General features: G+C 41.4%; 1 protein-coding gene across 6 annotated transcripts in view; it reads left to right on the forward strand.

Moving 5' to 3' along the window:
* The window catches only part of GSAP (gamma-secretase activating protein), a 183,741-nt gene that overhangs the window by 17,720 nt on the left and 152,581 nt on the right, over window positions 1–13,440 (forward strand). For all 6 annotated transcript variants that reach the window (XR_011377682.1, XR_011377683.1, XM_060304779.2 and 3 more), the window contains exons 6-8: window positions 7,297–7,385; window positions 11,489–11,558; window positions 12,743–12,792. Coding sequence is in view for 3 of the 6 variants with exons in the window: in XM_060304777.2 (XP_060160760.1) it covers window positions 7,297–7,385; window positions 11,489–11,558; window positions 12,743–12,792 (209 nt within the window). In the remaining 3 variants the exon portion in view is untranslated. The remainder of the gene's footprint in view (window positions 1–7,296; window positions 7,386–11,488; window positions 11,559–12,742; window positions 12,793–13,440) is intronic.

A 13,440-nucleotide genomic window follows, 5' to 3' on the forward strand; every position in this document is an offset into this window, starting at 1 on the left:
AGAATAAAAAGGCAAAGGTCATGTCAAGCATGAAAAAGAGGTTTCTTTACATTTTTTCCAAGTAAACAAGAAAGTACAGAAAATAATATAACAGTGAATAACAGAAATATTAAAAAGGCAATTAGCATCTGCAGACTGAACATGGAGAACACACTAGAAACCCTACAGGCAGAAGCTGGTACAAAAGGTTGGGAAGACGTTAGTATTGCTTGGAGAATGCCATTTTATCCTGATATCTGGTGAACTTCTAACCAGCACATATTGCATTATGAATAGTCCACGAATTCTAAATAAAAATCAGTTCTACTCATTTGCCGAGGCCCACTGCACAGTTGATTACTTATATGATTCCCACCCTCACTTCCTTTTAACATTTTTTATCATCCATCTGTTCAGAACTCAACAAATATGGAGTGCCTGCAGTGGGTCAGGCTCAATGCACAGCGCTGGGGATACAATGGATGCAAGAGAGGAGTGGCGATTGCCCACACGGCAAGCTATAGGGTCTAGTGGTAGGCGGGGTGCCCCATGAGATATGTGTCCCGTCTCAGAAGTTAGGCAATAAGCCTAGTGGGACCAGCTTTTCAATTTATCAAGAGAAGTATGGACTATTATGTAAAATTTTAATTTTTAAATGTTGGCCCAGATATATATTTTTTAAATAAATAAACTTATTTATTTATTTATTTTTGGCTGCGTTAGGTCTTTGTTGCTATGCATGGGCTTTCTGTAGTTGCGGCAAGCGGGGGCTACTCTTTGTTGCGGTGCATGGGCTTCTCACTGAGGTGGCTTCTCTTGTTGCGGAGCACAGACTCTAGCCTTGTGGGCGCCAGAGCGCAGGCTCAGTAGTTGTGGCACACGGGCTTAGTTGCTCCGTGGCATGTGGGATCTTCCCGGACCAGGGCTCGAACGCGTGTCCCTTGCATTGACAGGTGGATTGTTAACCACTGTGCCACCAGGGAAGTACCAGCCCAGATATTTAAAAAAAAGTTCTCTTCAGGCAATGATAACCACCTATGGCTGGATCCAGCCTGTGGACTACCATTTTTCAACCTCTGGTCAGGTAGATCGCATGTCAGTCTCTTTCTATTCCTATCCTGCAGTGGTTTCCGTCTCTTCTGTTTGTTTGGCACTTAAGCTCCTTCTTTTGTTAGCAGAGTTCCCACTCGGATGTATTTTCCTGCAGTTATGTGTGATGGAAAACCCTTTATAAATACTTTCCAGTGAGGCTTATGAGGCAGTCCTGGGCTCCCACAGAGCCAGCTTAGAGTGTCAAGGGAACCAGAGCTGAGTCTGGATGGGACCTTCTCAGGGACCTCAGCAGAACAGTTTATGAGAGACGTTGGCGGGCAGAAGGCTTTCCCTGAAATCTCATCATTGTTTTACTCATCCTAACCTTCCCTCCTGCCATGTTATACTGAGAACCTCCGCAGTCCTCTTCCCTCTTCTTGTCATGTCTTCCTCTGTTTTTTTTTTTTTTTTTTTTTGGCTGTGTTGGGTCTTCGTTGTTGCATGCGGGCTTTCTCTAGTTGTGGCGAGCAGGGGCTACTATTCGTTGTAGGGTGCGGGCTTCTCATTGCAGTGGCTTGTCTTTGTTGTGGAGCCCGGGCTCTAGGCTCACAGGCTTCAGTAGTTGTGGCTCACAGGCTCAAGAGCGCAGGCTCAGTAGTTGTGGCGCACGGGCTTAGTTGCTCCGTGGCACGTGGGATCTTCCCAGACCAGGGCTCGGACCCATGTCCCTTGCATTGGCAGGCGAATTCTTAACCACTGTGTCACCAGAGAAGTACCTCATGTCCTCCTCTTAGCATCCTCTGCTCCTCTTAGAATTAGGTGCAATGCTTAATTCAGAGATGATGGAAATGGACTAGCTGAAGCAAGATAGGTTCTAAAATATTGGTGTTCTGACTCCTAAAACAAGGGAATGGATGTGAGCCTGATCTCCTGGGCTAATAGCTGCTTGTGTTCATCCCAATATGAGGCTAGGCATCTGTACAGAATCTTGGATTAGGTCCCTGTGCCTCCCAGTTCTTTTTGAAACCTTATTCGTTTGAGCCTTAGAAGTTCCTTACTATGTTGGTAAACCCAGTAGAAACTATAATCTTTACATGATATTTACCATCTATGCCTAATCGTCATGCAGAAGAGTGGCAATTATGCATATCATAGAATGTACTTTCAGGCCAACTTTATTGTAAGTTTGATTTGGTTACAACATTAAATCCTATTCAGGTAATGTTACTAAGCTTTGAAAATTTGATGTACCTCTCGTGAAATTATCTGATCACATCTTTTAAAATAGTAGAATGAATAGTGTTAATTTTTGTATTGGAAACCCCATACTTTATCTTAGCTCACCTTTTATACCAGCCACCACACTGAGAACCAGCTCTGCGCAAATGTAATTTGACAGGCAGTGCCTCACCTCAGCTGCTCTACCTACTTCTCGCTTTTTGCCCAGAGCCCTTGGGAAAATCTGCTTACCAGCTGCATGTGTACCACCTGGAAGTATGTTTAGAAAGGATTTCCAATAGGATAAGCCATGACCAATCGGGGGACAAGGAGCTGAAGGATGAATACTCCCCCTTTCCAGCCCTCAAGTGGATGATTCTGAGGTGCACTCCATGCAAGGTGGTCAGTCAATTGACAGTGCCCGTACACTGCATACCCTTCTTCCCTATTTCACTCTCCCCACTCCCTCGTGCCAGCACCTCGTGGCTAAAGTGATCCTGTCCCCTGAGATGACTTCTTGTTTTAGTTTGGGTTTCCCCCGTAAGTAGAGTCTGAGGCAAGTATTTGAGCCCAGTTAGTTTATTTGAGGGATGATCCTAGGAAACACTATTAAAGGAGAGTTTAAACAGAGATCTGAAAGGAGGAACAAGCGTGCGCCACGGGGAAGCACATTTCTGGCAGAACGAACAGCCAGCGCAAAGGCCCTGAGGCCAGAGTACTTGGTAGACTCACTGTTCAAGGATAGTGAGGTCAATGAGGCTGGAGTGGCATGAACAGCGGCAGAGTGGTGGGAACTGAGGCCAGCGGGAAATGAGGGTAAGGTGCAGACAGATCATGGAGACACTTATGGGCCTTTTGTTCAGTTAAGATTTCAGAAATTATGTGACCAGAAAGACCTATAGGATCTATTGTAATGATTTGTCCTTTGAACAAATATTTTGCAAATGTTTTGCCTTTTGCAAAGACTTATCTGTCCCTGAATAACCTGATAAGCCATTTGATTATAAAATGTAGTTTGGCTCAAGGTATTAACACTCTGTTGCTTATAATGAGATTTTTCCATTGCAAATGAGACAAACTGTAACATCTCTCATATGAGCAAGATAGGGTTCCTTGGTCTACATACTTTACAGTAAGGTTTTTGTCAACAGTGCTTCTCTTATTGGCTGAGGCTGTGGCAGACTTAATGTTTTATTTAGAAAATGGCCTTCCACAGGGGCCAGGCTTAGGTGCCCCTTTCACTCTCCCCGGTGCAGTTATGTTTGCCCCAAGGTACAGCAGGTGCTTTGATTTCAGAGCTCTAATAACCAGAGCTTCTTCACAGCCAGATTCTACTGGACTCTTCCAACTTTGTCACAATTTCACAACATGTACCTTCACCTGCATCAGACCAGGTTCTTTCTTTTGCTCACTCTTCATCCTCCCAATGCCATGCCTATTCCTGTGCTTTAAAATTTTTTTTTTTTAAATTCACTTTCAACAAAACAAAACAAAAATGTTCATCCATTTCTCCCCACCCCTCCTCTACCCCCACCTCCTGCAACCACCAGTCCGTTCTCTGTCTCTATAAGCTTGGTTTTGGTTTTGGTTTTGGTTTGGTTTGGTTTTTTTGATTCCACGTATAAGAGAGATCATACGGTGTTTGTCTTTTATTAAAGTAAAGTTGACTTACAATGTTGTGTTAGTTTCTGGTGTACAGCAAAGTGATTCAGTTATACATAATAGTATTTTTTCGGATTCTTTTCCTTTATACAAGGTTATTACAAGGTATTGAATATAGTTCCCTGTGCTGTACACTAAGACCTTGTTGTTTATCTATTTTATATGTAGTAGTATGTATCTGTTAATCCCAAATTCCTAATTTATCCCTCCCCAGCTCCTTCCCCTCTGGTTACCGTAAGTTTGTTTTCTGTCTGTGAGTCTGTTTCTTTTCTGTAAATAAGTTCATTTGTATCATTTTTTTAGATTTCACATATAAGTGATATCATATGTTTGTCTTTCTCTGTCTGACTTACTTCACTTAATACGATAATCTCTGGGTCCAACCATGTTGCTGCAAATGGCGTGATTTCGTTCTTCGTTTGACTTACTTCACTTAGCATAGTACCCTTGAGGTCCATCCATGTTGTCCCTTTTTTTTTTTTTTTTTTTGCGGTATGCGGGCCTCTCACTGTTGTGGCCTCTCCCGTTGCGGAGCACAGCCTCCGGACGCGCAGGCTCAGGGGCTGTGGCTCACGGGCCTAGCCGCTCGGCGGCATGTGGGATCTTCCCAGATCGGGGCACGAACCCGTGTCCCCTGCATCGGCAGGCGGACTCTCAACCACTGCGCCACCAGGGAAGCCCCATGTTGTCCCTTTTGATCCTGCCGCTCTCCTTCCCGTGCCTGGACCTATCTGGCCCTTCAGTGATGCCCTCCCAGTTTCCATTGATAACTGGATTCTCTGAATTCTTGAGACAACTTTAAGCACTTCATGGAATCAGCACATTTTATGGATGAAAATGATTGTAGAAATGATCTGATTCTGTAGTTTTCCACTTTATTTTGTAAAAAAGCACTGGGAATTCCCTGACGGTCCAGTGGTTAGGACTTGGTGCTTTCACTGCCAGGGCCTGGGTTCGATCCCTGGTCAGGGAACTGAGATCCCGCAGGCCACACATTGGTGCGGCCAAAAACAACAACAACAAAAGCCCCCAAAGCACTAAGGCCTAGGAAAGCTTCATGATGTGCTGAAAAGTATATATTAGGTTAGTGGCAGATTTTAAACTAGAACTGATGTCTCTAGAATCCTAATCCAGAGTGCTTGCTGTTACACTATGGAATCACATGGTATGTTATTGAGAGACATTCCTGTTTGCACAATTACTCTTATCGTTAAACTACTTTTATTAGTTAAGTATCTGGGCTGCCCCAAAGAAGGAAAAAATTAGTGTAGGAAGATGGTTTTTGACCTTGATAATCCTCCCATTTTAAAGGCAAGTGCATTTAGCTGATAGCTGGTTATCTCATCTGGGAACAGATTCACTGACAAAAAGGCCAAGTAGAAAGTGATTCCTTATTTTTCCAATGAGACGATTCCCTTGCCTGCCCCCCAGAAATCTTTTTCCCCCAAAAGCTTTTAGGGCAAGAGATGAAACAGTCAAATATCAGCTTCTACTATTTACTATGTTAAACTAGTTATATACACTTAAAACAACATAATAAGGAAAATTACTTTTTTTCTCATTCTCACAGAACATTTTTATTCTATTTTTTTCCACAAGTATCTTTGACACCAATCTCTCTCTTATTCTTAGAGCCATTTTTTGAGTCATCAAGCAGATTCCCAAAGTACCTCACCTTTACCTTGTCCCAGTTATTAGAAATATAGCCCCTTTGAATTGTGAATGATCCTGTCACTGGATTTTTATTCTAAGCTACAAGTACCCGTCAGCCAAGCAATATGTGTTTTTCATTTGTTCTGTCATTGTGTATTTGTGATCCCACATAATAACTCACTCACTGCTTTGCTTTTTTAGTAATCTCTAAAAAGGTGTGTTTACAGAGATATCCAGTCCTCAAAATTGTGAGGCAATATCCCAGAAATTGTTTTATATTCTTTGCCTTTCTTTCTTCTTTTTCTTAACATAAAGCAGTGCTGTTAGGTTACTTTCTTAAATAGTGAAAATAGTGAAAACTGGTACTGATTCAATTCCAGGCTGCTGCACCATCCCCAAATTGTAAATTATTATTCAAAATAAAGTCACCAAGTCAGAAAGAGAAAAACAAATATCTCATACTAACGCATATATGTGGAATGTAGAAAAGTGGTACAGGTGAACCAGTTTGCAAGGCAGAAATAGAGACGCAGATGTAGAGAACAAACGTATGGGCACCAAGTGGGGGTGGGGTGGTGGGATGAACCGGGAGAGTGCCATTGACATATATACACTAATATGTATAAAATAGATAACTAATAACCTGTTGTATAAAAATAAAATAAAATTCAAATCAAAAATAAATGACAATGTGTTGGCTTTCACCGGACTTAAAAATAAAGTTTTATGCATATGAAAAAAAAATAAATAAAGTCACCGAGAAAGCACCTGAGAATATTAGTCTTTATAAGGACTCAAATATAAGGCAACTCCTTTTCTGAGAAGGGGAACGTTTGGCCTAAATTTGGATATCCCGATTCTAGCCTGTGTCCAACACTTCCTCCTAATTGCTCTCTTTTATGACATTAGCTCAGATGTGGCACTGAGGGAATAAGTGAGTCTTTATGCATGAAGCTCTGCAACCCTTCCTCAGGGAGGCCAAGCCCCTGTCCTAATTGCTGTCAACTGTTAACACATTCATGCATCAGAAATATCTTTATATTTTCCTACGCAAACAACATTTGCCACTGTGCTGCAGAATTGCAGTGACACTGAACTGAGTTGTATTTGTTTAGACTTAGAAGCTGAGAGGACCAGTGAAGTGATGGTAAAATGGCTGAGGAATGGGTAGGAACTTGTTCCTCATTCCGTGTACATTGACTTCTCCTTTATGATATATATATATTTTTAATTAATTTAATTTAATTTTTATTTTTAGCTGCGTTGGGTCTTCCTTGCTGTGCATGGGCTTTCTCTAGTTGCGGCAAACGAGCTTCTCAGTGCGGTGGCTTCTCTTGTGCAGCACGGGCTCTAGGCGTGTGGGCTTCAGTAGTTGTGGCATGCGGGCTCAGTAGTTGTGGCATGCGGGCTCTAGAGCACAGGCTCAGTAGTTGTGGTGCACGGGCTTAGTTGCTCCGCGGCATGTGGGATCTTCCCAGACCAGGGCTCGAACCCGTGTCCCCTGCATTGGCAGGCGGATTCTTAACCACTGCGCCACCAGGGAAGTCCAATGATGTTTTCTTTAAGTTTTAAGAAGTCTCAAAGTTTGGGTTTTAAGAAGTCTCGAAGTCAATTTTAAGACAAATACTTTTGTTTGTGGAGTAGCTAATACAGTAAGTAATACATTTTACATTTCCAAAGTTCAGACCTATGTGGAGGAGATAATTTGTGATATTCTGGACTTTGCTACTAAAAGCGACCTTTACATTATAGGTTCAAGGTGCTTAACTTTGTTGGTCGAGATCCACCCCATTAACAATGTGAAGGTTCTAAAAGCAGTGGATAGCTATATTTGGGTACAGGTAAGTGAGCATATCTTTATCATTTATCTCATTAATCAAAAAGCATGAAACCTATAGGCAGTGGTGTTACAAAGTGCTTTCACACACATTATCACATTTTCCTCAAAGCAATCCAGTGAATGAGTATGGCTGGAATTAACAGCTTTTCCTTTGCAAACATGAAAATCAAAACTCAAACCTAGCTCTCTGTCTCTATTATATCATGGTTTGTCTAATAGTACTATAATGTTTTTACATGATAAAATATAGAATATCAAAACACATTTAAAGGAAGTTTAAAAATGGTTTATCTAATGTGTTCATAGAGTTGACAGATTAAATACCTATGATTAAATGATATAATTAATCCCTGAATTTATCAACTCTATGAATCGATGCAGAAGCACTGTGCGTATAACACAAGTAGACTAGATATAGTCAATTCTCATTACTTGCACATAGAATTTGCAAATTCTACTACCCACTAAAATTTATTTGTTACCCCAAAATCAATACTCATGGTGCTTTCACAGTCATTTGCAGACAGGGGCAAAGCAGTGAAAAAATTTTCACCTGATGCACATGTTCCCAGATGAGGTAGAACAAGGTGACACTGCCTTCTTGATTCAGTTCTCAGACTGCAAACAAAGGTTGTTTTCACAGTCAACTTAGTGCCATGTTTTTCACACTCTTTGGCTTTTCTTGGTGATTTCGCTGTTTAAAATGTCCCCCAAGTGCCTTGTTGAGGTGCTGTCTCATGCTCCTAAGTGCAAGAAGGCTGCGCTATTCTTTTCAGAGAACACGTGTGTTAATTAGATAAACTTCATTTAGACATTAGCTTATAGTACTGTTGACTGAGTTCAGTGCTAGCGAATCAACAGCATATATGAAATAAAGTGTCTTTTAAACAGGAACACACATTAGACCAAGTTTTGTTTTAATTTGTTGTCAAAAATGTTGTAACTAGAGGCTCACACGTTCCTATCCCTGTATTTCCCTTGGGAGCAATGGTTCAGTTTTCAGTGTTTTTGGTGACTTTATGGAACATAACTGCCGCAGAGAACAAGAATCAACTATCCATATTCATGCAGGGTTGAGGCACAATTGCCTTGTGTAGCCTCTCCCTCCCTCCACCCACTCCCAGCCTCCGGCTGTGGGTCTCCCTCTTGCAGTGTGTGTTGGGAGAGGGGATTGTCTCTCATGTGCCCAGTCGTCCACTGTCAGCCAGTCCTTACAGTGGTGCATTTCGCCACCACTCCTGGCGTCTCTGTGGGCCGCTGCTCCCTGCCAGACAGGGCCTGGTGTGGAGCTCCTAAGCTGCGTTCCCTCCCCCAGGAAGCCACCCTGTTTACATTGTCATCAGTTCAGGGCTGACTGTGGGACACTTCCCTTTCCTGGCCTGTTACTTTGGTTTCCTTAGCATTTTTATCCAGGGCTGTGTAGGCAGTGGAGATATTATTGAAGGATGAGGACAACTAAAAGGTAATTAGAGTATAGGAAGGAAAAAGTTTTTGTAAGTATATGGTTGCACTACATTGTGAATATATTAAAAATTACTCAATTGTATACTTAATAGTGAAAATTGTGAATAGTGAATGTTGTGTTATGTGCATTTTATCTTAATTTAAAAATATTAAAAGTACAGGATGCATGATGTCATCTGTAGGCCAAAGCAAAGTCCCCACCCACATGAAGTAGACCCATACTAATCTTGTGGGCCCGTCTCAGTTCCTAGCCCTGCTCCCTGCTCCTCAGGCTTAGGCCTCTGGAGCGAGAAACTCCTCCAAACCTCCATCCATGGCAAATCCCCACCTTCTTCCTCTCTCCCTTCTGCTCTCCTTTAGAGAAACGCTGTTCACTGTCCATGGAGTTTAGTCCTGCCCTGCGATCTCTCTCCTTTTTCTTACCAGAACGTCCATTATGATTTCCAGTAGTACATTTCCCTAAGTCTACACGTGCAGCTTTGACCCCCTTCATGGAGGAACTTCAGCAAGACAGTAGTGAGTGGGGTCTGGATCCCAATCTGGGATCCTCGGAGAGTTCCCCACCAGCATGATTGCATCTTCCAGATAGTTCCATTGGGTAACTACACATTCGTCTACATGCCTGTAGTACATACCTTCCATCGACGAATATTAATAATCAGAGTCTAGCTCGATATTTACAAGATAAATATTTTTCTAATATGATATAATCTAATCTATATAGATTCCTACTCACAATGCAGACAAAACAAAACCAAACCCCCAAAAATGTTGCACAGTTTTGTAGAGCTCTGTCTGAACCCTGTCTATGTATATTCTCACTTCTAGGCCTTGCTTCAGGGTTGCCTCAAATTAGAAAGAAAAACAACCACCACCTGAATGGAACTTTTAAAATTACATTTTCACTGATTGCCTCACAGAGACCAGGCAAAGGTTTAGAACTGGTCAGCACCTTAGTCCAGGTCACAGTGCTAAGGCAGCAGGGCCTGGCCACCTCTGTAGACCCAGGGGAGGCCAAATCTGTAGTTTCTCCTTATTTTGAGGCACTGAGTGTTTGCTCTTCCATTATCTATGTGGTGTCACTCATCATTGCTTCTCCTCAACCCCAGTACACAAAGTATCCTATTTTTTTTTTAAGATTTTTTTTTTTGATGTGGACCATTTTTAAAGTCTTTATTGAATTTGTTACGATATTGCTTCTGTTTTATGTTTTGGTTTTTTGGCCAAGAGGCATGTGGGATCTTAGCTCCCCGGCCAGGGATTGAACCCACACCCCCTGCATTGAAAGGCAAAGTCTTAACCACTGGACTGCCAGAGAAGTCCCCAAAGTATCCTTTTTGATGTGCACAATTTCACAAATCAGCAGGTAGTAAGGTCTATATTATTCTCGTAGCTGAATTCTGCATTCCTGTCTATTTTACAGTTTTGAGCTTTTTGCTGTGAAGAATGGTATATAGTTAAAGTTTTGTTTTTCTGAAAGGGAAACTTGACTGTAAGCAATTGTAAAAGTTGACCAGTTCTAGGGACTTCCCTGGTGGTCCAGTGGTTAAGGCTCCACCCTTCCACTGCAGGGGGCAGAGGTTCGATCCGTGGTCCGGGAACTAAGATCCCGCATGGTGCAGCCAAAAAATAAAAATAAATTAATTATTTTTTAAAAAGTTGACAAGTTCTATTTCTAATTTGTCATTATGAAAAGTTAGGACACTAGGTAATATATTTTGTCAAAATTTTTCCTAGTCTTTAGAGAGGCTGCAGGCTTTAAAACAGGGACATGAAACGTTATGTTCTTTCAGTATGCTTTAAAGTTTGGAGGGAAAACCCAAAATTCGCCAGTGGATCTTATCTAGTAAGCTGTCTTTCATGTTGCAAAATGAAAGTGCTGATTTATAGTTACCCTTTTGATGATGAAAGAATTAAGTCACTGGAGTTATCCCATGGCCAGTTTTCCCTCATTATCACAGCGGACAGTGTCAGGCCTTGTGTTTCTGGCTGCCTGCTTTGTCCTGTGGGCTGACAAATAAGTGTGGGCACAGAGGAGGAGGCATCGGGGGCATCAAGCCTTTTCTTCCCAGTGGCAGTCGTTCTGTGCTTTGAGGTAAATCCTCCACCAGTTGCCACACTGTGATTCACTATCCTTTCCTGGAAAGTCCCTGGTTCTGTTTTGCTTTTTCTCTTGGATGTGGGACTTTGGAAGTTGTCACGGAGAGTACATTTACTTGGCTCTCAAATTAAATACTAGGGTTAGCTGCACAACAAATTATATCAGTCACTCTGTTTTGGTGCGTGTGAAACAGAACTTTCTGTACAAATGTTATTTACATTGTTTCTGATTGGCTTCCGAATCCCATATTCCAAATAGGAAGCACCATCCCTAGAAACGGCTTACACTTTAGCCTGTCTAAATGAATTGTGCTGGACCTGTGATCAATCCCCCGCTGGAAAACGGAGCTCCTGAAAGCGTTCCCTTTTCTTCCTTGCTTCCATCTGTAATGTGTGTGTGTGAATGTGATTCGCCTAAACTGTTCTGTGGTTCCCAGTCCCTTCTGTGGTCTGTAGTAGTACAGTGATCAAACACAACTTTTGAAATAATTGTGTAAGCAAGGTAGTTGCTTATGATTTTTATCAATTTCCTTTTTACAGTTCCTCTACCCACATGTTGAAAGTCACCCGCTACCAGAGAGTCATCTGCTACTGATTTCAGAAGAGAAATGTAAGTATATCCTGAGGACTTCATGAACGGTGTATCTCCCAGTGAAGCGTCGGAAGGGCATGATGAATCTTCTAGCTGTCCACTCGCCAGTGCTGAGGGTCCACTGACCTTTGATGTCCATTGGAGACCTAGGACTCCTGTGGAAGGGCTTTCCTTCTGTTTCTACTTGTTGTTCTCTTAGGCCCTGCCTCAGTATATGATGGGCTCCTGCATATATGGATTTCCAGTTTGGGCACATGGTAGAATATTTGTAGAACAGTTGTGCAGGTCATTTTTGCCTTCTTTAGTCCATCCTTCTTTAAGATGTCTGTCACAGTGGATAACCATGATTTAAGGAGAGAGGCTTGGATGGACAGAGGGAAAGGCATTAGAAGCTAGAAGAATTCCATGGCAGAACTCGAGGACACTTAGTAACTTGGTCAAATTCAGATAGAGGCAGATAAGATTGGGACATCCTTTAATGATGATTTCAAGTCGGGGGGAAGGGTGGAGAAAGGACAAAATTCACTGGTGTATCTTATCTAGTAAGCTGTCTTTCGTGTTATAAGGTGAAAGTGCTGATTTATAATTAGAAGGACAAGTCTGAGGGGTTAGGATTGTGTTCACTTCCTATACTCTTGCCCAATAATCTGTCTCACATTTCTGTAACTAGAACCAGCAGAAGGTACATATGGCTGAATCTAAATCGCTTACTGAGAAAAATAGACCATCTGCACATCAATAAAGTGTTCACAGTTCTGTTAATGACCCCTATAAAAATATCTCCCCCTAATATCTGGCATAATGAGTTTTCTATCTGATGTTTTCGTATAAAGAGGTATTGGGTATTTGGAAATTGAAGATAAACCCTGCCAAATGAGCCCTTATTAGCCCTATGTAAGACTGATGCTATAGGGGAGGGAAATACTTGTTAAGGGAACCCAGGGGAGCAGAAGAGTTAAATGCTTCATGTATTGTTGATACTGAGGAGCAGAGTAAATGCTGGACTTGAAACAGACTTAAAGGGAGGGTGGAGAAAGGTGGGTTTTGTTTTGAGCCTTGTGAGATTGCCATCTGTGATAACACTGTTTTTCAGCCAGTTGTTTAATCTGCTTTGCTTTTATAAAAAAATGTTCACAACTGTTAGGTGAAAAAAAGTAGTCATATTTTTTATGAAGGTTAAACTATTGTTTCTTTTTTAAAAGATATTGAACAACTTCATATCCAAGTTACCCAAGAAGATGGAAATAGAGTGGTAAATATTTGAAATTCCTTTCGCTTTAGAGTTTTTTCCCATAAAGAGTGGCATTTCTAGACTATTAAAGATGGATTGTTATAGAAACATACTACTTTATTTGGTGTCTTTCCAATTATAGACTTGCTGTTGTAACATGTGAAATAATACAAGATACATGAAGGAGTTGATTATCTCCTTTCTATCTACCTCACCCCCCAATCTCAGTCTCCTGACATAACTAATGACAGCCTTGTGTGACCTTTTCCATGCCTTGTACCTTGCTCAAGGTTAGGTGTACAGATACTGGGATTCAGTTGCTTTTACGAAGATAGAATCATAATATAAATATTAATTTGCTGCTTTTGTTTTTGCTTTTTACTTAATATATCAGGGGTATCCGTATAGGTTTCTAAATAGAGAGATAACTTTTTTCTCTAATTTTTATACATATATACACATACATACACATAATAAATGGGATCATAGCATATATGCTAAGGTTCTATATAGTTCAGTTTTCTTTTCTTTTTTGCTTGTTTTCTACTTCTCCCTTGCCTTTTCACTTCTAACTTTTGTTCACAACTTGGTGTGTATCCTTTCACAGTTTTCTCCATACCTATATGTCTCCCATCTCCACCCCTGGCACACCCAGGGGTTTGTTTATTA

Source organism: Globicephala melas, chromosome 9, assembly GCF_963455315.2.
Source record: "Globicephala melas chromosome 9, mGloMel1.2, whole genome shotgun sequence".
In the NCBI taxonomy this organism is placed as follows: Eukaryota; Metazoa; Chordata; class Mammalia; order Artiodactyla; family Delphinidae; genus Globicephala; species Globicephala melas.